The 27,058-nt window shown below is 48.6% G+C and overlaps 2 protein-coding genes across 6 annotated transcripts in view; both read right to left on the bottom strand.

Moving 5' to 3' along the window:
• The window catches only part of LOC136159095 (ankyrin repeat domain-containing protein 7-like), a 65,038-nt gene extending 56,864 nt beyond the window's left edge, over window positions 1-8,174 (bottom strand). The window contains exons 1-5 of the mRNA XM_065920911.1: window positions 8,107-8,174; window positions 7,536-7,718; window positions 4,890-5,004; window positions 4,554-4,727; window positions 103-209 (exon numbers count right to left, since the gene is read on the bottom strand). Coding sequence (XP_065776983.1) covers window positions 103-209; window positions 4,554-4,727; window positions 4,890-5,004; window positions 7,536-7,718; window positions 8,107-8,141 — 614 coding nt within the window. The 5' untranslated portion in view covers window positions 8,142-8,174. The remainder of the gene's footprint in view (window positions 1-102; window positions 210-4,553; window positions 4,728-4,889; window positions 5,005-7,535; window positions 7,719-8,106) is intronic.
• A 4,163-nt stretch (window positions 8,175-12,337) lies between these two features.
• The window catches only part of NINL (ninein like), a 114,415-nt gene continuing 99,694 nt past the window's right edge, over window positions 12,338-27,058 (bottom strand). For 4 of the 5 annotated variants that reach the window (XM_065920895.1, XM_065920894.1, XM_065920898.1 and 1 more), the window contains 6 exons: window positions 26,620-26,689; window positions 21,370-21,528; window positions 20,512-20,625; window positions 16,374-16,544; window positions 15,089-15,202; window positions 12,338-13,295 (listed from right to left, as the gene is read on the bottom strand). In XM_065920895.1, the coding sequence (XP_065776967.1) occupies window positions 13,104-13,295; window positions 15,089-15,202; window positions 16,374-16,544; window positions 20,512-20,625; window positions 21,370-21,528; window positions 26,620-26,689 (820 nt within the window). In that variant the 3' untranslated portion in view covers window positions 12,338-13,103. The other variant, XM_065920896.1, reaches the window with a different exon arrangement.

Genomic DNA, 27,058 nt, shown 5'->3' with positions numbered 1-27,058 from the left:
AAGTGTTGATCACAAATGAAACCTTTTTAATTTAATCTTTATCTTGATGTTAGCACCCAAGAACAGCACTAAGGTTTTTAAAAAGAAAAAGAACAACTGTACCTTTTCATCTTATCAACCGCGTGTACATTTGCTTCTTTCTTTACTAAAAATTCCACCATTTGCTGTTTCCTTTCATTTATGGCCAATAATAGTGGTGTGAGGTCATCCTGTAAAACAGGAAAAACCATTTCGAATGTACCCAGTTAGCCTATTTCTAAACTGAACTGAAAATCATGCAGTAGATTCTCTGAACTTAAACATATAATTCAGAAAGCAAATAAACGGGAGTCCCTCCTCCTCAGCCCCGGCGCGCCTTCTATCTCTTCAACATGCTCCTCCTCCTGGCCTTCCCTGGGCGTCCAGGGGCTAAGATTTGAGCTCCCAAGCAGGGGGTCCAGGTTCCATCCCTGGTCAGGGAACTAGAGTCCACATGCCGAAACTCAAGATCCCACGTGTGACAACTAGACCCAGTGCAGCCAAATACGTCTTTTGAAAAGGTAAAGAATAAAATGCTCCTCTTCTTCCTCTTCCAAAGATGAACCACAGAGTCATTCTCTAAAACTCACTTTCAACATTTACTGGTTCCAAGGATCTTTGCTTCTATCATAGTATTTATCAGGAATATTGTAGTATTTACTTGCTCTATTACTAGTCTCAACACTCCTCCAGAGAAAATCAGTTAGCTACTTGATTTAGTAGCTGCATATTTTAGGAACAACGCTGAGGCAGGAATACATCATATTATCTGTGGCATGCATAACCTATCCAAGGATGACCAAGAGTAACCTCATGAGGTTCACAGACATTCCAATGGGAATGTTATCCTCTACATGAACATGCAAAGAGAAAGGTTGTTTTCTTTTCTTCCAAAAAAACCAACTGTGGGCACCATGTTTCTCGGCTTTCTCATCAAAGTCTCCGGAAATTTAATCTTACTCATTCTCCTTTGCTTGTTCCTTCCCCCGCCCTTAAGTTAAACTGATAGGTCAGCATTAGCTAGATGCTGTTTCATGCAGAACAACAATGCTTATCTTCAAAGACCTTTCTTGAGGGCTCTCATGTGATGACCTCCAGACCTCCAGGAGGAAGCTTCCTTAATCCCTGAGTTCTGGTCTCTGTCTTGCTTTACGGCTCTTAGTGAAGGATTACAAGATAAGTTACCAATAAATATGCACTCAGCATTTTCTCGGGGAGTTGCTCTTCCGTGAACTCTCCCCATGCTCTCTCTCATAATCCTGTGTGTCTGGGAGACTCATTCAGTGTGAAACCGCCACAACCAACTTAAAAATTCTAATTTGAAAAATTCAATCCCATCCTTAAGAGATTCTTTTAAAATATGGAATCAATTATAGATTAATTAGACTGTCTTTAAAACTTTGAAATAGTTATCAAAATAAACTATAAATCAAGAATTGGAAACTCAAATGCTTATGGAGAGGGAAACCTGGTGACCTAAGTGAAAAAGCCAGGTGAGGCTGGCAAACCCGCAAACACACGCCCCATACAGAAGGGGAGGCCTCCACATGCAGATCAAACAGTAGAATGGGCTCAAGGGGGACCAGATTTGGGTCTCTGAGAAGCCTGAAATGCAGACATCTGCATGAGTTTCCTAAATTTTAAATGTTGACTCAGTTTGTGGAATTAGGTAAGCTAAACATAAGCAAGGACCACATTTGGTCTGTAGCCCATTTGTGCTTTTACGTTTTGCTGTTTCCAAACAGGTGGGCATAAAGCAAATATTTGTATGTGAAAGCTTTCTTTCTTGAGTATCATGTGTTTCACAAGAAAAGTGGGTCTCAACATGTAATAAAAATTGCTATTGACTCATAATTTTATTAAAATAAATTTAAAAAACAAGACAAAATTCCCACTTGAAGAATGTTTCCACTGCTTGTTAAAACTACAATCTCTTTCTAGAATTCTCCCAGATTATTAACCAAATGGATAATGAGTTCCTAAGACTGCTGAAACTAAATGATTAAAACAATCCCCATCTGTACTAACTTCATGGGTTTTTGATGTTTAAAGCTGTCCTCTCGATTATGCCAGGACTCAGCAAATCTAACAGACACACTGCAAGAGTCTGTCCTGCTGACACCAAAAGAAGGCTCATGAATTACCGTTACCGCGGTCAGGAAAACCCTGTTGCTAACAAACATCTGTTGACCTAATGACCTGGTTGGTAACAGAAGCTGTAAAATTCTTAAAGGGTCAGACTCTACAGATGAAGTGACTTGGCCATGAGCAAATCTCTAAAGACTCTTGGAGTGTCACTGAATAATTAATGGTTGGAAGAAAAAGGAGTTATATCACTCAAGCCAATAGATATTGCCAAAAATGTTCCTTTTAACTTCTCAATCACAGAGGCAGAGGAAAAAGTCAGGCTAATATTGCTGCAAAGGAGGGAGCTGACGGAAGTAGCTAGCATTGATGAAACGCCAACTCTTCTACAGATTACTTATTGTTGAGATAGGTGCACTAGAAATTATACTTAATCACTCCATAGTTCTTCATCAAGGATCCTATCAGAATCTCAAGGAAATATTTCTAAATACACAAGTCCAGACCTTCCTCGATTTATTCCATCAAAATCTTCAGGGAACAGCCTAGGTTTGTAAATTTTTTTATAAACTTTCCCAATGGATTGTGGTTTTCACCAGTACAATCTAGCTGAGAATTAGCCCAGCAAACATTCCAGTCTCATCTCTAACCCACATGGCCAATTCCTTCTCTTACTTGAGGATTTGAAGAAAAAAGAAAAGTGTAAGAGGCAAGAGTCATCAAAACAATTAAATTTTCCTGGGTAAATAATGGTAGAACAGGGACTAATAAACACAAAAGGCAACCGGATCTCATTTTTATAAACCCCTTCCTTTCCATCAAGACCTTCTAGATTGAGAGCAGAGTCTAGACTCTTATCTAACTGGCTGTTTCTGCCAGAATAGGATAATATTTCTGTTCAATATTTGTTGTACTCTCTTCTTTCCAACTTAATCACCGCCTTTTCACTGCTGATCTGATTTCTGCAGAGTCTTCCTAAAATTGATACCTAGGCAAGTCTCCAACTCATTCAATCTCTTTCTCAAAATAACAACTATTATACCTGAAACTGAAAAGCACCTTACCAAAATATACAAACTGAAGGGGGAAAACAACAAAACCAAAACCTCAGGATTTCTGTGGTGGCCCAGTGGCTGGGTCCCAGCGCTCACAGTGCAGGGGATCTGGGTTCGATCCCCGGTCAGGGAACTAGAGCCTGCATGCCGAAACTAAGACCCAGCATAGCCAAATACATATTAAAAAAAAAAACCCTCTTCTTGGCATTTCCCCAACTGCCAAAATTCCAGCCTGATCTGCGTTTGTCACCTGCTCGCTCTTTTTCCTTTCCTCTTAGCCTCTGAAGCCTTGGGCAATGAGAAAGAAATCATTTTTATATAAATCAATTTTTCATAAAATTGGAATGTGCTAACAACAGCAACATTTCTACTATGTTGTCAAATGCTTGTTTGAGTTTTAAGACAAAGTCTACTTCTCCAAGGCAAATTTTGCATTACTGTGTTATTTTAGACTAATTAGAAAAAAAAATTTTTTTTCAGTGAGGGAAAAATACTTGGAAAAAGATTTACCTTTAACAACTGCTGTTATCACAAATATCTGCCATAAACAAAAAAGAACGCTTTGCTCTCTAATGCTTCTTGAGCAATATCGTGATTTAAAGTGACATCTTAGACAATCAAGTGCTTTCAAAACATTTTCACTCAGGGAAGGTTGGAGCTTCCAAGCAAGGACAACTGCGCCCAGCTCTGAGAGTGGGGGAGCTCTCTCTGCAGCTCCTGGCGGGGCTGCAGCCGCAGGAGAAAGAGCAGGAGGGACAGCTTCACCATCACCAGCTCCCCACACTCAGCTGCAGCCCCGCCGAGCAGCCCCCCAGGGCTGAGAGTGGGAGACCCGAGCTGTGCACCTGGCGAACCAAGTGGTCACCAGCACAAGTGAACGCCCTGGCTGGTGTCAAACATGACCTGACCCACTTGACCGGATCTCAGAACAGGGGTCCTGGAGGGCTCAGGGCTCCAGGCCTGCTGCCTCCCCGGCCCACCTGCACCCCCCAGCTCCCCCTGCTGAGCACTGGTTCTCCTTCCTCCTGCCCCCATCTCTCCCCCAGCAGCTGCGCCCATTCCCTGAGCCCCTGGAAGCAGCCACCCACCACATCACTTCACTCTCCCAGGCCTTCAGTTTTTGTAGGACTTGAGCCGACGACCCATTCCTGAGCACGTTCTAGTGGGAAAATCTTCCTTCTGGGGTTGAAGGCGGCTGAGAGAGACAGCGCTGCCGTTTCTGCGGGCTCTGACAGGTTCCACCCACCCCCTGACTTGGCTTTGGAGTTGTTTCCATGGTAACAGGGCCTGCTGGACACTACTCAGTCTACCTATTTACATACTATTATCAATAAAACACTACAGTTTAGAAAAATGCTTTGCAAATATTTTGTCAATAGAGTTAGCTGACGATACCTCGTTCCTGGCTTCTATATTGGCGTTGTAGGAAAGCAGCTTTGCTGCCAGTGATGTATTCTGGCAAAGGATCGCGTGGTGGAGCACGGCGTTGCCACTGGCGTCCCTGACGTTCGGGTCGGCGCCCTGCTCCAGCAGGAGAGTCGCGCACTCCTCCTCTTGGCATTCTACGGCCTGTCAGCGTTGTGCCAAGAAACAAGAGTGTGAGTTCTAGGAATTCACAGTAAATAGCCCACAAGTTCACCAGTTCCCTCTATTTCAACGAGATCAATTCATTGTTAGTCTCAGTAGTTAAATCACAGCCATCTCATGTGGACATGGTTCGCTGCCCCATACCTTTATCAGCGCGGTCTTGTTTTCACTGTCACAGAGGTCAAGCAGGCATTTTCTCTCCAGGAGGAGAGCTACCACCGCTGAATGGCCATTGGCACAGGCCAAGTGGAGGGCAGTTCTACAAAATCAAGACAAGTTCTTAGGAAAATGTGGTGTAACTGTTTCAAGACAAACAACTCTTTGTGTGATTGAAAACACTCAACAGCATAGTACTCGTGTCCCTCTAAAACAAATATTTCGTTTTCTTCTGGAGAAAGAGCAGGATATTATTCGTTTAGCTCCTCTTGTTGCCGCTACTGCTAAGTCACTTCAGTCGTGTCCGATTCTGTGCGACCCCATAGACGCCAGCCCACCAGGCTCCCATCCCTGGGATTCTCCAGGCAAGAACACTGGAGTGGGTTCAGCTCCTCTTACACAGTAATGAAAGAACAGTCTACTTGAATAGAATGCGCGAGACCTTGAGATTCAGCTCAACTTGAGCTTACATTTGACTTTGTCACTTATTAGCTGTCGCTCACCCTCTCTGTACCACAATTTCCTCACCAACAAAATGGAGAGAGAGGAGTGGTTATCTCACAGGACAGCACTGCGATGCTTAAATCAGACCCATGCACAGGGTTTAGAACTGTTCACGGCACAGATAACAGCTAGTAATTGTTAGATTATATTATCATACTTACTACTATTGCTACTATCTTACAAGGACAACATCTGATGAAGTCAAAGGACATTACACCTCCTTTGCAGATATGTTTAGAGGATAGAGAAAACACTGTACTCCGATGATTCTAATATGTTTATATTCTCACATTTTAACGTCTCTGACATTGGAATATAATTCATAGTTCACAGGCTTTACAACTGTAAATTGTAGCATTTTTGTTTGTTCATTTCTCGTCTTTCCGGTTGTCTAATAACCATGAGGGGTTTTCATCTAAGTTTCCTTAGAGATGATGCATATTATATATTATTATATAATACAGGTGCACAACACAGTGATCCCCAGCTGTGAACGGTTACACTGCATTTAAAGTGACTATAAAATATTAACTATATTTCCCATGTTGGAAAATATATCCTTGTAGCTTGCAGGATTTTAGTTCCCTCACCAGAGATTGCACCCTGGGCCCAGAGCAGTGAGTCTTAACCACTGGACGGCCAGGAAATTCCCAAGATTCCCTTGACTTCTGAAAAGGCTGAAAGTTGTCACGGGATACCAATCCTCACAAAAAATTCTAAGTTAAATTGAAAGTGACAAATTGTTTTTATCTGTGCCACATTCCTATGAGTGCCAGAAAGACAAGCCCTGTCTGCTCATCTGACTTCCCTACAGACAGCTTGCTCTACAGAGATTATCAAATTTGGGGGGTTGCTAAATCAACTTGCAGATTTCTGTTTTTCTTCTTTTTGTTTTTTGGTGCCGAAACCCAGGAAACTCCACACTTCTTGCCTTTGAAATCACTCTTAGAAAGGTCCTTGGGGTGGGATATATGTATATTCCCAACCGATTTATGAGGCTGTACAGCAGAAACCAACACAACATTGGAAAGCAATTACCATCTAATTAAAAAAATATTAAGGTTAATAACCAGTACAACTAGAAAAAAAAGAAGGTCTTTGTCAGTATGCAAAAAATGTATAAATAGGAATTTCAATTTTCTTCTGGTACTTTTCTCATCCTGGGTGTTTAAAATTTTTGATCCATACTCCATTTGAAACTTTTTGGTGAGATAAAAAAATCTAGTTACTTTTATCTAAATAGTTACCAGGTTATTTCTACACCATCTACACATAATTTATCTTTTCTGATAGAAAATGTCATCCAGCAAATTTTGATATCTAAAAGGACAAATCTTTGCCTACTACACAAAACTTTTAATTTCATCACAACAATTAAAGACAGCATGTGTAACCCAAAATCTTTAAAACCACGATCTGTTTATTTAGTTTAAACATGGAAAGACCACATACCCTAGGAAAATGCCCTCCTACTCAAGGACACAGCCAGCTTCCTATTTCAAAGCTGTCTTCTAAGGTCCTTCAGCAAGGAACATATACACATAAGCGTACACTGATGTAAAACAGATACTGCACTGTATCTGAAGAATTTTTAACCCAGGAGCTGACCTGCCATGGAGATTATTTTCTCACTATGCAGTTTTCTGTAATATGTACCATTATGGTATAAAAATGTGTACATTAAAAATAAGATGCCGTCAACATCAAAAGCCTGTCTACTGCCAATATCCATAATGAATGATCAATGGGAAGAAGAGTTTTCATAAATCACATGAGAAAAACAATGTGAGAGCTAGGGAGTTCCAGAAGATTTCTTGAGGGCTATAGAACTTGAGAGCTCTTACTCAAGAGGAGATCGTGAACAACGAATGAAGAGGAGGAAGAGGAAGAAGAAAAAAAAAGATGCTATTCATGTTTTATTTCAGTTCTGTGATTACTGACATTCAGTTAAATAACTTTAAAACGACCAGTAAAGTGCTCTATAAGGGGAATTATTAGCAGGTCCGAAAGTAACTAAGGCTTTTGCAGCCAATCAAGTCTGTGGGGCGCTGGATCCCACAAAGGAGTCTGTGAGCTCTGGAGGGGAGACTCCCAGGAGGGACCCCTGCCAGGCCCCTCCTCCCCGCTCACCTGTTCCTCTTGTCCTTCTCGTTCAGGACATTCTCTCCGAGCAACAGCACCTGCCGCACTTTGGCTGCGTTGCCCACGCTGGCAGCCTTGTGGATCTTCCCGAGGTCCTTGTCTCGGATGTGGTACCTGGGCTGGAAGCTGGTTTTATGATGACCTCTGTCTCTCCCCAGGCTGATGGAGGAGCTGAAGGGTGACAGGCCCTTCTTACTCCTGAAGCCAAAAAGCTTCTTCATCGCAGAGTCTACAGACTCCAAACACACCTCAACTCCCCCTCGGCTCTTCGCAGTCCCCTAAACCCAACACGAGCACTAGAGGTAAGCCAGAGCCGTCCCGCCACAACCTCCCAGCTGGGAAGCTCAACGGTTTGGAATCTTGCATCCCAGAATGAGCGTCACTAAGCAACACCTCTAAACACATTGCCCGTGTGCCAGAATGCCCAGTGTGCATGTGCAAGAACTGGAAATGCATTTTTTGAAAGAAACAAACAATATCAATAAACCCTTACCTAAGGTAAGAAGGAAAGAGAGGAAACTGAAAGAAACAGAAAGGAAAGTGACATTACAACACATACCTTAGAAGTAAAGAAGCATAATCATAAGGGACCATTATTATTGATGAACAATTGCAAACTGGAAAACCTAGATAAATTCTGAAAAACATACAATCTGTCAAGACTAAAACAAGAAAAAGTAGGAAAAGCTCAACACTCCAATAAGAAATAAGGAGATTCAAATATTATTTAAAAAAAAAAACCTCTCCAAAGCTAAAAGCTTAGGACCAAATGGATTCAAAGAGCAAATCTACCGGCATTCAAGTAAGAAGTAAAAGTAAGACTATGCAGAAAAAACACTTGACAAAATTCACAACCCATTCATGATTTTAAAAAAATACAATAAAATAGAAATATCCTCAATAAAGGTCATTTATAAAAAGCATGAAAAGTGAAAGTGATAGTCGCTCAGTCGTGTCTGACTCGTTGCTAAGGCATGGACTATACACTAGGCCAGAATATTGGAGTGGGTAGCCTTTCCCTTCTCCAGGGGACCTTTCCAACCCAGAGACAGAACCCAGGTCTCTCGCATCGCAGGCAGATTCTTTACCAGCTGAGCACCAAGCAAGCCCAGGAACACTGGAGTGGGTAGCCGATCCCTTCTGAAGCAGATCTTCCTGACCCAGGAATCGAACCGGGCTCTCCTGCATTGCAGGTGGATTCTTTACCAACTGAGTTAACAGGGAAGCTAGCCTACTTGGGGCAAGTGTCTGATAGGAGGAAAAGCAGGGACCAAGAGGCTTGGACCAGGATGGCTGCCATCTTTAGAAACAAGGAAGCCCTCTGTCCTGAGACAGACTCACGCTGATGCTTGGCAGAAACCAGCACAGCACTGTAAAAAAACCAAAGCAAACCCTCTCCCTCCACCATGCTGCCCCCTTCACCCGCAGCCTGAACGGTGCTCAGCCCACAAACGAAGACCCTGAAGGAGCTGCCCAGCCCCACGCCCTCCTCCTCGCCACAGCCTAGACTCTGCTCCCGCACTCTGTGGAACTCTTCTCCTCTCTGCCGCCGGAGTGGAGAGGAGCCGAAATCAAAGAGAGGAGCCGAAAGCAAACGGCTCGCCTCCAGGGGAAGGGGGAGAGCTCTCAGCACTGCAGGTCACGGGTGCCAGGTGGTAAGGCTCAGAGAAAGCTGCCAGTGCTGCTACCAGGGCATAAACATCACGTGGTGAGGCCACGAGCTGGATCCTCACTGGAGGGAAGAAGAGCTCAAGACCCTCATCTGTCCCCACAGATGGGAGGGGGCGGGTTGCCGTGCATGCAGCCACGGGCTGTTGTCACTTCCCGGCGGGGAGGGGACTCCTGTCCCGAGTCTGTGTGGCTGACACTGTGCTCTGAGTAAACGTATCCCGGGTGTGGAGAACAGCTGGAGCGCATGTTCAGCCTGCCTCAGCCTGGCTCCCAGGAAAGAGCAAGGAGCTTTTTTCTCTTCCCAGGTAGTGGCTGAGGCTGGGAAGAAGCAGGGAACACACATTGGCTCAAGAGCACACTCTGATCCAAACTCACAGTGTAGTGTAAACCTATCATTTCTGATCCCGCAGGACAAGCAACTGGCCAACCTGAAAGGCGGGGAAATTGGCCCAGGTGTGAACCTGGGTGTGTGCCGGGCGGAGAGAGAGGACTCTTTATCATGGACATGGATGGGCCCCGGGTGGGGGTGGGGGCTGTTTTCAGCCCGGGAGTGAGGCTGAGGGATGGGAGAATCATTCTCCGTGATCGAGGCAAGTGCAGCCTGCAACTCCAAGCGGTCCTTGGGCTGCCGTGTCCACATTTGCTCCCTGGTTCCTTTCTGAAGCTGTCAGAGCACAAGAAATCTGTCTAAAGGGAGCTGGGATGCTGGCGTTCAGATGCTTATTACATAAACCACATCTGTAGGAGGGGAGAACCCAAGGGCCTTGTCTGGGCCCCCAGCTTTGAGAAGAGAGATCACAGTCATACGCGGAAAAGACAAAGATCGTTTTGAACGACTTCTCTGGCTCTGCCCCTAAATGAACCGCAGATATTTCAACCAATTTATTTTCTCCATTTGTCTATGGATCCACGTATCTATCTCCTGTCTACTGTGATCTCACCCTGCAAATTAGACTGTTTGCCTGGGGAGGAAGAGGGATAGATCATGCCTAGCAAGGCCGTTCCAGCCCCGATCTGGCACTAATATCAACTAATCCCCACAGTGATAAAGAAAAACCAAGGGCTGCAGCAGAAAGAGTCAGATTTGGTGACAGGTAGGCCGTGCATGTGCAAATCCCAGCTCAAATATCAAGTTTAAACCCTCAGCCTCAATTGTCTCATCCCAGCATCAGTTTACGAAGCTGTGGGTGTTGGAGGCTATCACATAGAGTGAAGGGGCATTTTGTTAAGTGTACACGTGGCAGCAATCACTACTCTTATTAATTTGTGCATTATCACTGTTTCTGCAGAATCAGGGACGTGCTGTCACTAGGTGGAACGCCAGTCTAGAAAGGGTGGACATTAGGTATAATCAAGGCAAGGCTGGGGAGGAAGGAGGGGTCCAGCTGCTCTGGAGAGTGGGCAGGCAGCCAGGAGGCAGTGGGCCTGGGGCAGCTGGGCACCAGGCCCCAGACCCCAGGATGGTGAGTAGAGGAAGGCTAATGATGAAGGTTCTCGACTGAAGAGGAGCAGGACTCAGGCCTAAATATTTCTGACTAGACAAGACAAGGTACCAGTGGGCCATGGCCAAGGAATGTGCTGCTGGGCAGGGGACAGCGGGGAACCCACCTCCCTGGTTCCTCCAGCAGAAGCTGATTAGCTGCTCCCCTCAAGGGAAGGTTAAGTAGCCTCACCAAAGTCACTCTGACAGTAAGTGATGGATCCAAGGTGGAAAACTCAATCGTCCTTCCTACTGTATAGCATGGGGCACTCTGATCAATGGTATGTGGCAACCTTGGATGGGAAGGGAGTTTGGAATGAACACTGGAGTCTGCGTATCTTTTTGAATTATAGTTTTCTCCAGATATATGTCCCAGAGTGGGACTTCTGTATCATACAGTTCTATTGCACTTTCAGCTTTTTAAGGAACTTCCATACTGTTCTCATAGTGGCTGTACCAATTCACAGTCTTCCCACTAAGGTAGGAGGGTTTCCTTTCCTCTATACCCTCTCCAGCCTTTATTATGTGTAGACTTTTGGATGATGGCCATTCTGACCAATGTGATGTGATACCTCATTGCAGGTCTGTCGTGCATCTCTCTGATAATTTGTGAGGCTGAACATCATTTCATGTGCCTATTGGCAATCTGTATGTCTTTGGAGAGCTGTCTATTACGGTCTTCTGCCCATTTCTATATTTTATTTTTATTTATTTGTTTTGCCCATTTTTAAACTGGGTTTTCGGCTTTTTATTTTTTTGACATAGAGCTACAAGAGCTATTTGCATATTTTGAAGATTAATCCCTTGTCAGTTGCTTCCTTTGCAAATATTTTGTCCTTGTTAGCTTTTTGTTTGGTTTATTGTTTCCTTTGGTGTTGAAAAGCTAAGTCCCATGTGTTTATTTTTGTTTTTATTTTCGGTACTCTAAGACATGGATCAAAAAGGGAGTTCCTGCAATTTATGTCAGAGTGCTATTTTTTTGGCTGTGCCATGCGACTTGTGGGATCTTAGTTCCCTGACCAGGGATCGAACTCAGGCCCACAGCAGTGAAAGTGCCATGTCTTAACCCTTGGACTGCCAGAGAATTCTCTCAAAGAGTGTTTGGCCTATGTTTTCCTCTAAAAGTTTCCATGTAGGTCTTTGATGCATTCTGAGTATACTTTGCTGTATGGTATCAGAAAATGTTCTAATTTCATTCTTTTACAGATCTGTTCAGATTTCCCAGCTCTACTTATTGAAGAGGGTTTTCCGCACTGTCCATCCTTGCCTCTTTGTCATAGGTTAAGCAACCATAGTTGCATGGAGAGAAGAGTCCACATTATGTTGTTGAGTCCTCCTACCCCAGATCTGAGCTTTCCATCTCTTCCAGCGTTTACGGTTTTTCTCATTCAAGCACGTACAATAAATGTGCAGACAGATGGAGGGGAGGGGGCGTGCAGCAGCCTCAGGAGAGCCGCTGCCACCGGGAAGAGGAGAGAGGTTGGCAGCAGCAGAGCAGGGACTGGGCTTCTGTCCAGGACGTCGTAACAATGTTCTTACACAGCTGCGTGTCTATGTAATGCATATGAATGTTTCCTACAGAACTATTTTTCTATATCTTTGAAATGTTTTAATTTAAAAATATTTAGAAGTTAATCGGTTTTAATAGAAAAGGATTTTATTGCAAATACAGTGATTTCATATTACAGTAGTTTATTCTGATAAACCAAATGACCATAATTTATGTATATCTTGGATATAAAACTAAACTTTTTTCCTTTTTTTTTAAACATATAATACACTTTCCAGTGTGATGACATTTCAATGAGGAAAAGATTGCATTCACAATGGATACCATCCTCCCTGAGTCCACAGCTCTGAAACACCAGCACTGTCTAGACCTCCCTCGTGGTGGAACAGGCCCTGACAAAAAGGCTTCCTTCCTCTATTCCTTATCACTAGTTGAAAGTCACAGAAAGTGTAGCATTTCTGGAGTGTCTATATCGATCCACCATCGAGAATGTCAGTGACTAAACCCATAGCACTAACAGTGCAATGGTAAAATTACACAGCCCTGACTTCGCATTTTAATCTCTGTAGCCAAGGTCAGAAGTGCAAGATTAAAATTGCTTTATTTTACCATTTACCTTGCTGAGAAACTCATAATCTGTTTTTCTTGTCAGTAGCAAAATTAGGAATATAACTCTGAAGTTACCCAAGGACCACTAAAAAAAAAAAAAGTATAGTCTTTTCCAACCTGTTTCCCAGGCATCTGGCACACATTCATTAAATGCTTGTGGGGTAAACAGAATGACAATCCTCATCTATCAAGGGGTGTACAGCCAACGAGCCACAATAAGTTACAGTGTCACACTGGTTTTACTTTAAAAGACGTTCTTTCAATGAACTCCAGGAAGAAAAGCAGTCTACACAGCGAGGGAAGCTGTAGCAATCTTGCTGAGGAGTTTGCTGAGAGCTCTAACTTTTTCTTCCAAGAATCGGGACTTTTTCTCGGCGCCTCGTTGCTTCTCCTCAGTGACTTGAAGCGCTTTTGTCAGGTGGGCATTTTCCACATAGAGCTCCTTGAGCAGCAGATCAGATCGTCTGCTCTTTTCAAACTGGAGAGGGGAGAGAGCCACAGTGTACTGCACGTCTCACGCAGGCACGCCACGCCACCAGCTCTCCCTTCCTATTCCTCCACACGCGTTCAGGCTAGCTTGGGGAACCTTACAAATCAGAGACATGTTGGATGCATGACAGGTTTTGTTATCCTGGCATGAGAGAGGAAACTGACGAACTATGTGGCAGAGAAAATTTAAGCCACCTTTGTACAAACTGGGTTATCACGAAATGAAGACAAGAAGACCCAAATCTGGAGACCTCCGAAAGACAACGAGGAAACTGTCAGGAGCATGCGAACTGTTTGGCTTATCTCAGCGTGCTCTGCAAGCCCACCATGTCAGCAGGACGCGCCAAGGCTCCTTGGGTGCCGCCCACACGACACCGACAGGGGCTCCAGCGATGGGGACACAGGATACACGCTCAAGATGCAAAGACGCAGGGGTCCCGGCTTTGGGCTTTGAGAGTCCATGCTGAGTTCACTCACTCAACTAGCTACTGAGCAGCTCTGCGGGCCAAGTGCTGCCCGGCCGCGGCCCTGCTCCCGCAGGCACGTGTTCTAATGGGAGAAGCCAGCAGGGCACGCAGGGTCAGCTGGCGTGTTCACAGAGAACCCAGGCGGGGGACACACAGTGAGTCTGAGGTGAGCAGACAGCCCTGAGAGGAGCATGCGGGACGTGGGGGAGGCTGTCTGGGTAAACCTCCCGGGTAGAGGCCGGCACATGCAGGGGTGACAGGAATGGCCAGGAGGCCCGTGAGAAAGGCAGAGCCGTCATGCCGGCTGGGCAAGGGGCCAAGGGAAGGGGGCCAGGTCCTGCAGATCTCGAGGCCACGGAAGAAGCCGTTGTTTACTCTGAGGAAGGCCAGCAGCTCCGACATATCTGAGGATGACTGCTGTGCTGAGGGGCTGGCAGGGGAGACGAGCACCCAAGCTGTCAGGAACCAAAAGATGGGGTGCGGAGCGAGCGATGGGAACTCTGCTCCATACCTAGGGCCGCGCTGAAGAGTGAGCCGGGCCCCTGAGTGGGCGGGCGGCTGGGAGCAGACAGCTCGGAAAGGGCGCCTGTCAAGGGAGCAGGGGACTCACTGGGAGGACCAGGCTCCAGAAGGCGGTGCCGAGGAGACATGAGAAGGGGCGGCGGAAGCGGGGCTGGGCGAGCTGAGCGCACGGCCATTTCTCCGGGACCTTCTGGTCTCACGGGGACACAAGGCCAAGTCGCAACTGAGAGGAGGGGAGAGGGGCTGGGGGTCAGAGGTAGAGCGGAAGGGCCCCCAGAGAGGGGGTGTGGGGGAAAGGCGGCAGTTGGGACAGTTCACCCTACTCCCACCCCAGGCATGTAGGAGCCTCAAGATTTACCTGGGGTTGAGGTTTTGCCAAGAGTGACTGGGGGGTAGCGGGGTCACCAAGAGCCTGACGGCTGGGAAGGAAAGTGAGGACCTGGGGACAGATGAGGTTGGAGGGCGGCGGTGCCGGCAGGACAGGGGCTACACAGACGGGGAGTGGGGGTCTGGCACGGGCAGCCTGCAGAGAGAGACTAGAACTGGGGACCCGCGGCCCAGGGCGCTCCAGATAAACCACATTTGGTCCCTGTGTAGAGAAGTATTTCCACAGATGCTCACATTTCACTTCCCGGAGCACCAAGCAGACCTCATAGGACAGCAAGGCCTCTCTCTCCCCTCTCTCCCTGCCCTCCTCTCCCCTCCTCAGCACTTCCGCACGACACAGGGTTCTCTTGGGTCCTGTCTCCCTCATCAGCTACCCAGTCGCCCAAAGGAGGCGTCCATCACTCACCTGCTCCTTCAGCTCACCCACTTTCTCATGGAGGAGCACTTCCATGTTCTTCAAAATCATCTCCACCTCCTCCACCCGCTCTTCTCTTGCTTTCAGCTGTTTTTCATGTGCTTCCTGAACGAGAGGAGGTTAGAGATCAACACGGTTCACTTTAAAAAGAGTCATCTCAGGCTTATTTACTTTAGAATGGAAATCAGCTGAAGTGCACACAATCTGAGCATCTGCCTAACCTTTCATCCATAGGAACGGATGGTTAGAAATGTCTCAGAAGCCACAAAGCTGCATTTCTCACTGTAGTGTGAGCAGAGAAGAGACTCCTTGTCCTAGGATCTTAATCCTAGATGACTCAAAGGTGAGTTTCCCCAAACATGGTAGCCTTTCTAGTGGATCTCTGACTAAATTTCCTTTGTCAATAATCCGTCCTAGCTTAAATGTCTCTCCAGCACAACGTGTCTGCATAATGCTATAAGGCTGTTCTTCGTTAGAATTTGTGTTTTACAACTGGCAGATTTTACCCACCGTTCCCATCTTGCACAGATTCCTTCCTCGGGAAGGCACCTGGCCCTCTGCCCCTCCTCACCCTCCCACTGACCCATGAACTTTGAGGACCCAAATGTGCTTCCCAGCCTCACACTTTGAGGTGCTCCCTCACTGATGCCTCAGAGACTGCTCTGAGGTGGGAACCACTGCCTCCAGAGGTTCAAAGAAATCGAAGCACAGAGGGCCAAATCACTCACTCAGTTAAATCACTCGGCTCAGGTGGTGGAGCCAGGATCCAGTCCCCTGCAGTGCACACTCTGAGCCACTCTTCTGCTGCCCTCTTAAGGCAGCAACTCTGTTTCTCCATGGGAGGCTGGCACACAGCAGGGCTCCCCAAGTCCGTGCTGTCACTGTGCTGATCTCATGTCCAACCAGCCCCCTACTCCTTGCTGCTTTTGAACACGCCAAGCATAGCCAACCTCAGGACCTCTGCACCTGCGTGCACTCCTGAAGAGCTATCCCTGCCCATCTGTCTGCTGGGGCCCTTCTATCACCACCTTTCAGACCTGGAAGCAGGTCACGTGTGTGGCTGGCTGCAAACACACGCAGCCCAGAAAACAGGTTGGGGGATGTCAGGGTCGGCCGCTCAGCACCCACCAGTTCCCAGAGGAAGCCGGGTCCCGTGGCTTCCACAAACATCCCACATGGTGGGAGGGCTGTCGGTCCGTCCTCCCCTTGGCACCTGAGATCCTAGCTCACACTCCCCGTCACCCCCAGCTGGCCCCCCAGCCCTGTCCCCACTCACCTGCGCCTCCTCCTGGAGCCACCAAGCCGCCCGCTGCTCCCCTTTCAGCAGCTGCTGCAGCTCGGCCACGCGGCCTGCGGGCACGCGCTGTGCCATCTCCTCCTGCAGCTGCCGCACCTGCTGGGCGTGCTGGGACTGGGCCAGCCACAGCCTCTGGGTGGCTCCATACAGCTGCCGGGGAAAAGGTACAGCGGTTGTGGGCTGACTGCCCAGACCTTCAGGGTCACCACCAGACACAGAAAACTGCATCTCTACCTGGTAGGACACCCCCCAGGAGAAGGGCCTGTCCAGGAAACCCCACGATTTCTAAAGAATCCGTTTATCTGATGCCCACACTCCATTTCCTGGTAGTTCAGACGGTAAAGAATCCGCCTGCAATGCAGGAGACACAGGATACGTGGATTTGGTCCCTGAGTTGGGAAGATCCCCTGGAGAAGGGGATGGAAACCCACTCCAGTATTCTTGCCTGGAGAATCCCACGGACAGAGGAGCTTGGCAGGCTAAAGTCCATGGGGTCGCAAAGACTCGGACAGGACTGAGCGACTAACACAAGTCCATTCAGGGGCTTCTGCACCCTGACAGTCTGGAAGGCCTGCCTGTAGCCCTCCCAGTGACCTCATGCCGGATCCTGGGAGGATCAAGTTATTCTGTCCTGTTTGCCTCCTGGGTTCTTCACTGGGCTTAATTCTTTCCATGACGGGACCCACACCAGTCACGTACAGCAGCCTCCCTCTAAATGTAGAGCTCACGCTCCTGAGATGGACTGTGGCCAGGGCCCCGGAGGTGGTTACACAGCGTCTGGCGGGGCGTGGATGTGGATGGACTGGGGCTGCTCCCTGGGCACAGAACGCACAGGATCGCTGGCACCAGGCTGTCCAGAGCGTTCCCTGCATGGAGCACCTGGGAGGCCGTCAAACACCGTTTACACCACGGGCTCCAGCGGCCTAGTCTGGAGCACACAGAACTGCCCTCTGAGACCCCGTGGACGGGAGAGGTGGCGGCTCCACCAGGGGCCCTGCTGAGGGCAGGCCGGGTGCTGGGAGACATTATGGGAGGTCCCGCCCGTGACAAGGTCATGAAGAAAATACCGGGCAGGCAAGGCCGTCAGGGACCCCATCCATGACGAGGTCACGAGGAAGAGACCTGACAGGCAAGGCCGTCTAGGATAAGGGACCCTCCAGGTTGACCTCGGCCTCTACCCCATCCTGTATCCTCCCCCCTTTTTCTGCTGTTGTTCTTGTTTGCCCTGTTGCAGAATCTTGTCTTGCCTGCCAAGAGCTCTCCTGCTCCTCTTTCACTGAATGAGGACCAACTTAAAACCCTAATTAATAAATCTCCTGGACGCTGGTACCCTATGAAGGGGCCAGGGATGAAAGAAACGCTTCACTTCAAACCCTTTTGCTGGCATCCTGGCTTGTTTGATAAATGTGTGCTCTCATTGCACAAAATGCTCATGATTGTTCTAAACATCCTAAGCACAGTACGCTAACAAAAGAAACTATTAAGCATAGGCCCCTCCGCGGGATCAGAAAAGCTCCACAAATAATAGCCACAAATGTGCCTAAGAGAAAATACTTTAGATAGAGATTAGCTGGCGACTTCTTGCAGGTAGTTAACGTCTAGACTAAGAGCCTGTTTTGTGCCATATCTGCTGTTTCTGCAGTCCTTCGCATTTCTGTTCTGTAAAAATGTAATCCTGTCTAGTTCCCATAGAGACGATGCCTATTAAAAAGAAAATAGATTAATTATAAGAAAAACAGGGTCGGCTACGGAAGTTGCTTAAGTCACACCAGGTGCAAGCCTTAAATGTTAGCAGGCCTGAAGGCCAAATGATAAGAAAGACTCTTGTGAACGAAAAGTATGTGGGTGACATCCAGTTTCTGTTGAAGGTCAAGTTGCTGTAATGTTTTGAGATGACCTGTGTGTAAGCAACATGCACTTCCCCCAAGGACGCTGTTAAGGGCATAAAGGGGCTGTGCGAAATAAACCTCAGACTCAGCCCCGAGCTCTGTCTCACTCTCTCATTCGCCGACGCCGTTCATCCTGAGGGTTCCCCTGGATCCTGCTGGGGCTGGACCCCGGCAGCCAGGGAGGAGGGCACTGGCCACCCCGGGCACGGGTGAAACCGTGAGCCACAGCCCCACTGCCCTCACTGCCCTGTGTCACCACCTGTCTGAGGGGCCACCCCGGGCAGTTTCCCCGGACAGACCCCAGAGGCACACCACACACACGGGTTCAGTGGAGCAGCCGCCAGGCTCCTGGGATGAGGAGAGCGGAGGAAGGAAGGTTCTCACACACCCTCCACCAGATGCAGCCGCCTCCAGACAGCGTCAGAGCTTCGGATGATCACTATGCAGTCACTCCAGCCCATGTCTGAGTCCCTCACATCTGCCTGGGTGCCTTGCCGCCTCCTGCAGCCGATGCTGTGCTGAGCCCTGAAGCCTGACCACAGGCCTCACCGTCCACTCTCCTTGGCCAGGCAGAATTTCAGCACGGCCCAGATGAGCGCCCCTGAGGCCCTCCTTATAAAGCAAGGTGTAGATGGAGGGTAGGCCCGCTCCTGAGAGCCCTGCTCGACTGCAATGTGAGAAGGCAGGACGTCCCCAGAAGAGAAGTGGGGCCCCCGCACCCAGGAAGCCAGGGCCTCCGTGTTGTGGGTGCTGGGGTGGGGCAGTGAATCCCTCAGACAACGGCGGACCTTTCCACCCTGAATCCAGGCTGGCCTGCCCAAATGTGGGACAGTGATGCTGAGGAACCCCCCGGCGCAGTGCTCAGAAGACCAGATGCTTGTCTGCCCTTGCTGGGCGCTCCGTTGCCATGCCACGAGGACCCGATGCCACAGAGAGGCCGGCGCAGGGGCCCCCATCCACAGCATCCCAGGACGCTGCCCCGTGTAAGCGCCCTTTTCGATGCCAGGCTCCCTTGCGGGCCCCGTGACCTCAGGACCATTCCCTCGCCAAGGCTCTGGATGCACCCTCACCTCTGCACCCCCTGACGGTCCCTAGATGCCCTGTAAGCACCTTACGCTATCTGCACACTTTCATCCAGGCATGTGTCGGGGGGTCCTCATCTAACTCACAAAAGGTGACACCAGCTGCCTCACAGCATTTCCTCCTGCCTGTGACAGCGGCTGAGTGCTGGGCATCCCCCCACCCCAGGGGGTATGGAAGCCTCCAGCAGCCCAGCCCTGCTGCCCATGGGTGGGTCTGTCTTCTTCGCCTCAAAGGCTCAAACCAGTCCAGCAATTTCTCAAGGTTCCTTTTGCACTACAAACCAGGAAGGGAGCCACCAATACACAGACACACCTTGGAGAAAGTGCCTGCTGACAGTGGGGGGGCTGGGCCCATAGGGGTCTGCCAGCCCCTCCTCAGACCCTGGACAGAGAAGAGTCCCACATGCAGACAGACCCTTCTGCAACCCAGGTCACCAGGTGTCCACAGCTAAGTCCAGGGGTGGGGAACCTGGTGCCAGGCTGAGCAGAGACACGAGGCTTAGAGACCCTCTCTCACAGCCCCTTCCCCCTGCAGGCCCTGGCCCTCCAAGCGCACCCCATGTCACACCGTCACCTCCCTCCTCTCCTGCTGCTCGAGCTCCTCGGAAGAACCAGCCCTGCGTCCCAGCACCTCATGCTGACAGGCACCGCCACCCCTCCTGGGCCTGCTCGGCTCACATCTGTGTGTCCCAGCCCACAAGCTCCCTGCCTCCCGACCGCTGCACCTCTGAGCCTGTCAGGCACCGGACAAGTGCTGGGCAGGGCAGTGGGCGCACACCCAACAGGCGTGTCAAACCCGGGCTCCGCTGGGGGCGAGGAGCTGGTCACCTCTGGGGCTGCACCGCCCACGGCCTGAGCCTCGGAGCCCACCTGCCGTGCTCCCTGGCTCCTCCACCTGCAGAGGGCGCACCCAGAGGAGCTGTATGGACTCCTGCCCTTGGAAGCAAACAGGCACAGCCCTTCACACGGTTCACACGTGTTCCACCTGACCCTGGAGGGGGCCTGACTGCGTCCTGGGCCTGGAGGGCGCCCCCTTAGCCGTGTGACCTCAGTCAGCCCCGTGACGCCCTTGGCCAGACGAGTCCCAAGCAGGCGGTCAGAGGCGAGGCTGACCCCTCTCAGCCCGGGACCCCCGTGCACACCCACCTGGTCCCGACTCTCTTCAAGGGCTTCTCTCAGCTGTGACTGGGCCAGTCTCAGGCTCTGACGTTCCTGAGTCACGCGGTCAAGTTCAATTTCAAGTTTTTGGATTTGGTTACCCTGTTTTTAAATGTTGGTTTCACAAGTATAAGAAGAATATTAGCAACGTGATATGTGTTTAATGCAGAAACTTCAGAAAGGCAAGAATTACAAAATTTAAGTCATCCGTGATCGCAGCACACCCGACGTGCTGTATCTCCTGGCCCTTCCGCCACACACACACACACGCCGCCACCACGACATCGTAGGCCATGCTTTCTCTCTTACAACGTCCAGAGCATTAGACACTATTCAAACGTGGTTATTAGGGCGGCACCACACTTTACTGACTTAGTCAATACGGTTTAGGACTCCAAGCTGATTCCAATTCTGTTGTGCTATTATAAGCACCAGCGCAATGAAAATAGGTTCAGCTAAGTCCACAGATAAAGTTCAGTAAAGTTCCCACAGCAGAATCATGAAGTTAGGGCACACCAACGTTCTTGACCACTCTTGATGTATGTTTTGCCATAATGACCTCTGGAGAGGTCATCCCAATTTAGGCTCCTATCATCAAGATTTAATCTCTTTCTGCTACTTTCTCTAAGTATCAGGCTTTGCAAAAGCTGCTAAAGTTCACACATTTTTCAGCGCTTGCTTGTGAAGCCCCTCGCTTTACCTCCAGGCAGGTCAGGGCTGTCCCTGGTCTGTTTCAAGCCAGGCTGCCTGCCCCTCCCTGCCCCGCCCACAATTCACCTGCAGATCCTCCCACAATTCACCTGCAGCTCCTCCCACAATTCACCTGCAGCTCCTCCCACAATTCACCTGCAGCTCCTCCCGGAGTTCAGCCTCCTCTAGTCTGCGTGTCAGCAGCTGGACGGTGATGTGATTCTTCTCACTTTGGGCCTGGTGGGTAGAGGCCTCCTCTCCAAGCTGCAGGACCCTGTGGTTGAGCTGGGACAGTTCATCCCTACACTTGTGACTCTGGAACAAAAAGGGAGAAAACACAGGTAGACAAGTTATTTTTTTAAGCCAGCAGCATCCCAGGGGTCCTCAACCAGGACATTCTTCTCCCCGGGGGATGCTTAGCAATCTTTGGAGACCATTTTGGTCATCACAGCTGGGGGCAGGGTTGCTATCAGCAACTAGGGGGTGAGGCGCTCGCTCCGTGTCCCGAGAGTGATGGGTTCTCAGGCCACCGCACCGAGGATGAACTCTGATCCATCCCCCAAGAACCAAACGCTGGGCACCAGGAGTGTTCACACCACATCAGGAGCGCTCACACCCCATCAACATCCCATCACTGCTCTGGAGAACTGGCATAATTTTCTCATTTCTCCCATGGTTATTTTTGACATTATCTTACACATGTTGAAGGGAAAAAAAAAAAAACAAAAAGCCCTAGCTAAACCTAAGGCACGTGATTCTCTTCAACAGTCTGATCACTGTCATTAAACACAGCACACTGATGAAACCACCCACTTGGCAGACAGTGGATGCTGGACACTAGTGGTGCGGCCTGGGATAAACAACAGCCAGCAGGTGACATAGGAAGCTCATTATCTCCAACCGTGTGTCACACACCTTCACACAAACCATGTTTCGCTCCTCTGCTTTTCCCTAGCAATTGCTCCGGAGGCTGAGGGTCTGAAGCCCTATGTACCTCGGAGCAGGGTTCATGCACAGCTAGGCAGGTGCATTATTGTCGCCCTAGGGAGGGTGTTCCACCTTATCAGCCAGGCTCGGGGAGAGGCAGGCAGCGGTGGGAAGACGCAGATGGGAACTGCAGGTCTCTCCAGGGTACAGCAGGTGTCTGAGAAACCAGAGGCAACAAAAGCACTCCCAGAGTGAGTGGGAACTCAGCAAGGACACCGGTCGGCCGGTGAAAATCTACTACGCTTCTATGTCCTGACAGTGAACGTGCAGAAACCCACGTGAGAAACAAAACACCGTTTCCGCCCCGGCCTGGAAAGAGCTTGGAAGTCGTCACCCCCATCCTCCCAACAAGAACAAAGAAAAAGCGGAGTCACTGAGAGTCAACAACTCTTCTGAGATCCATCAGAGAACTGAAGTCACAGGGCAAACCAATGCTCTGGAAATCGGAAAGAAGAACAGGCGAAGAGCGTCACAGCTCACCAGGAGTCAAAGGCTGGAGGCCTAAACAGAGTGGCTGCTGTGGGTAGAACCGGGCCCACAAAGTCACCGATGTCTGGAGACAAGGCTGCTAACAGTCATTAAGGTTAAATGTGCTCACAGGGTGGGGTCCTAGCCCAACGGGACAGTGACTTTATAAGGAGACACAGTGAGAGGGGGCTGCCCACAAGCGTGGAAGGGCCTCATGGGAACCAAGCCAGGTGAAACCTGCCCTCAACGGAAACCTTTACCAGGCCGGAATCAGCAAGGGGAAGGAGATAACCAACTAGAGCCGCTCTAGCTGTTCTGACTCAGGGTCACTCTCCTACTGGAGTGGCTAAAGTAAGAGTGACAGCAGGGATGTGGGGCAAATGAACCTAGCATACACTGCTGGAGGGAACATAAACTGTTAGTAGCCTCTCTGGATAACAGCTGGGCAATTTCATATAAAACTAGACATGCAACTGCGGTACAGATCAGCAATTGCTCCCCTGGGCATTTATCCTGTGAAATGAAAACCTACATCCACACAAAGACCTGCATAGGAATGTTCATTGCAGCTTCTGTGACAGCCCAAAACTGGAATCAGCCCAGCCGTCTTTTAAAAGGTGAACATTAAGATAAGCTGTTTCCAAATTGGGAAAGGAGTACGTCAAGGCTGTATATTGGTCACCCTGATTATTTAACTTATATGCAGAGTACATCACGTGAAATGCTGGGCTCGATGAATCACAAGCTGGAATCAAGACTGTCGGGAGAAATATTAATAACCTCCGATATGCAGATGACACCACCCTGATGGCAGAAAGCAAAGAGGAACTGAAGAGCCTCCTGATGAAAGTGAAAGAGGAGAGTGAAAAAGTTGGCTTAAAACTCAACATTCAAAAAACTAAGATCATGGCATCCAGTCCCATCACTTCTTGGCAAATAGATGGGGAAACAATGGAAACAGTGACAGACTTTATTTTCTTGGGCTCCAAAATCACTGCAGATGGTGACTGCAGCCATGAAATGAAAAGACGCTTGCTCCAAGGAAGGAAAGCTATATTGGCCTATATATCAAGGCCAACCTAGACAGCACACTAAAAAGTGGACAAAGGTACGTCTAGTCAAAGGAGATCCACCCAGTCCATCCTAAAGGAGATCAGTCCTGGGTGTTCATTGGAGGGACTGATGCTGAAGCTGAAGCTCCAATAGTTTGGTCACCTGATGCGAAGAATTGACTCATTGGAAAAGACCCTGATGCTGTGAAAGATTGAAGTCAGGAGGAGAAGGGGACGACGAGGACGAGATGGTTGGATGGCATCACCAACTCAATGGACGTGAGCCTGAGCAAGCTCTGGGTGTTGGTGATGGACAGGGAGGCCTGGTGTGCCGCAAACCATGGGGTCACAAAGAGTCAGACATGACTCAGCAGCTGAACTGAAGTGAAGACAAGCTATGGGACATTAATGCCTTGGAATACCATCCGGCGACAGGAAGAATCTAACTGTGGACACACGGCAGGGAATCATGCTATGTGAGGAAAGGCAATCCCAAAGATCTCATTCTGTATGATTTCCTTTTGTGTCACTTGTGAAATGACACAATTTTGGAAACAAAGGACAGTTAGTTATTTTCGGGGGTTGAGGCTGGGGTTGATGGGCAGAAAGATGTAGTTGTGAATGAATAATATGAAGGACCTTGTGGAGCTGCAGCTGTGGTTGTGGAGACATGAACCTGCACAGGGAATAAAACCGTGTAGACCTGACACCCACATGAGTACAGAAGTAAAGCTGTGGAAGCATGCGGCCATTCTGGGTGGTCCCGTGGTTAAGAATCTGCCTTCCGAGGCAGGACACTGGGGTTCCATCCCTGGTTGGGGAACTAAGATGCCATGAGCCATGGGGCAACGAATATTCCCCAAGATAAAGAACAACTCCCCCCAAACCTGGGGAAGTAAGACCTACAGATTGTATCAATGTCAATAGCTTGACTGTGATGCTCATCAAGGGCTGACTTGTGCCCCCTCACACCACAAATCACATGTTGAAGCCCAAACTTCCAATACTGTACTGGAGTACAGTACAGAGGGACTGCAGTTGGAGATGGGGTCTTGAAAGAGGCGATTAAGGCAAAACGAGGTCGTATGAATCCAGTATGCTGGTGCCCTAATAAAAGATGACGACACAGACACATCTGAAGGATGATCATGTGAGGACACAGGGAGGACAACTGTATACAAACCAAAGAGACCGGCCTCAGAAGAAACCAGCCCTGCCCTGACCTTGAACTGCCAACTCCGAGAACTGTGAGGAAATAAACTTCTGTTGTATAAGCCCCTCAGTCTGTGGTGCTTTGCTATGGCAGCACTAGCAAACTAATACAGACACTATAGTAAAGTTTCACAAAATGTGACCACTGGGGGAAACTGGACAAAGTGTATTCCTCTGTAATACATGTCTTATAACCACATGTGAGCCTGCAATTATCAGTAATAATTTCAATTTTTAAAAAAATTAAAAAAAAAAATAAAAGAATGACATCCAAGCTATGTGAAGTGAAGTGAAAGCAGCTAAGTCGTGTCCAACTCTTTGCAACCTTATGGACTATACAGTCCATGGAATTCTCCAGGCCAGAATACTGGAGTGGGTAGCCTTTCCCTTCTCCAGGGGATCTTTCCAACCCAGGGACCAATCCCAGGTCTCCCACACTGCAGGTGGATTCTTTACCAGCTGAGTCACAAGGGAAGCCCTCCAAGTTGTGTGCTTCGGTACAAAAGCCAGTAAGTGAGACCAAGTGCAGAAAGCATTTATGCATGGGGCAGAGGGAGACCAGTGTGATGGGCAATGATGAAACACAGTGAGGAGGGCATTCACGTGCAGGCTAAAGGGGACTGATCAAACAGTAAGTCCATCCACTGAGGATGATGGAGACCAGGCTTTTCACTGCTAGAGGAATAAGTTATAAATACAGAAAGAGAGAAAGCTAGAATCATCCTTATGGAATTGCAGAGTTTGAATTTATGATTTTTCGGTAGAGAGGTGTACAAATAAATCTACCTGAAACCACGTGCATGTGAGCATAATAAATATACACTCCCTAGTTCCATGCACTAACTGCATTTAGACATGGTCATGCCCCAGAAGCGGTGAGCACTCCCAGTACCCAAATCTTGGTCTCCAAGTACCACTCTGAGCTAAAAGTCACCAAGCATTCCTTGGAGAAATGGCTGCTTCCAGGGTTGGGGCAAGGGAAGTACCAGATGAACCTGGAATATCATGGGACACTAGAAAGTAAGGAAGTGCTCAAATAATGACCAGGACCTGTCTCGAGGGCCCAGAACTCACCCGGAGGGGGCTCTTATTGGCCAAATCTGGGACAATGGAGCATGAAAATAAATACTGATGGTAATATATTATAACCCATTGAATAAAACAGGGAGAACAATTGGGTGCGAGTTAGATGAAGAACAGAACATTCACTTTATATCAAAGGAATTTCCCATAAAATGTTCAGTAGTTACCAAGGGAAAGTAACTTTGTAAAGAAGCCTGGCCAAAACCACGTGATCAAGAATCTAAGGATGTCACTAAAGCTTGCGTCCCTGGACAGGATGGAATTAGAAGGGGATATCCCCACATAATCTGAATTCAATGATAAGTTCTAGACACACCATATAACAGCTGCTTATAACCTTCAAAAGCACCAGGTCCTAAGAATAAGGACAAGCAGACTGAAGCCAAACGAGGTCCTGATTGTGGCTGACAGGGCCTCAACCCATCATATCCACACTGATTTCCCAACTTTGAGAGGAAGTTGGCTGATGGACTGATGGGAAGTTGGCTGATGGGTCTCAACTTTCATAAAAATGTTCTGTTTCCTTTTTGTTAGGTTGAGATTATTTCAAAACAATGGAAAAGGGAGGGGAGCATCCGTTTCATGCCAGGGGTCAATACTTAACCTGTGTGCAGAGCTCTTCCATCTCAGAGCAGGCCTTTTCTTTGTCTCTCTTTAAAACCTCAATTTCCTTCCTGTTGAAGAAGGAAAGTTAACAGTATCACTGAGCAGTCATTGCTCACGGTCACCGTGGTGGCTGGTGTGTATACCTGCTCTCAATACCTTATGGCCACGGGTCTGTCACTGTCCTGCACTGTTCCCACTGCTGGTCAATTGGATCCCAGCCTGGGAACCAGAGGAACCCTGCCAGCACTAAGAACAAACCCTCCACAACATTCCTCAGTTGCACAGCACATGGTAATCTCTCTCCAGCTCAGGGGAGTGCTTGTCACACCCAGAAGCATAATGATCAACAAAGCCTTACATTTGCTGACATCTGCTGTCAAAAGGGTCCCAGCACCAAACTTAAGGAAAATGGTTCCTGGAGGGAAACCTTTCGGATT

Source organism: Muntiacus reevesi, chromosome 2 (genome assembly GCF_963930625.1).
Source record: "Muntiacus reevesi chromosome 2, mMunRee1.1, whole genome shotgun sequence".
In the NCBI taxonomy this organism is placed as follows: domain Eukaryota; kingdom Metazoa; phylum Chordata; class Mammalia; order Artiodactyla; family Cervidae; genus Muntiacus; species Muntiacus reevesi.
This window is presented reverse-complemented; position numbering and strand designations above follow the sequence as displayed.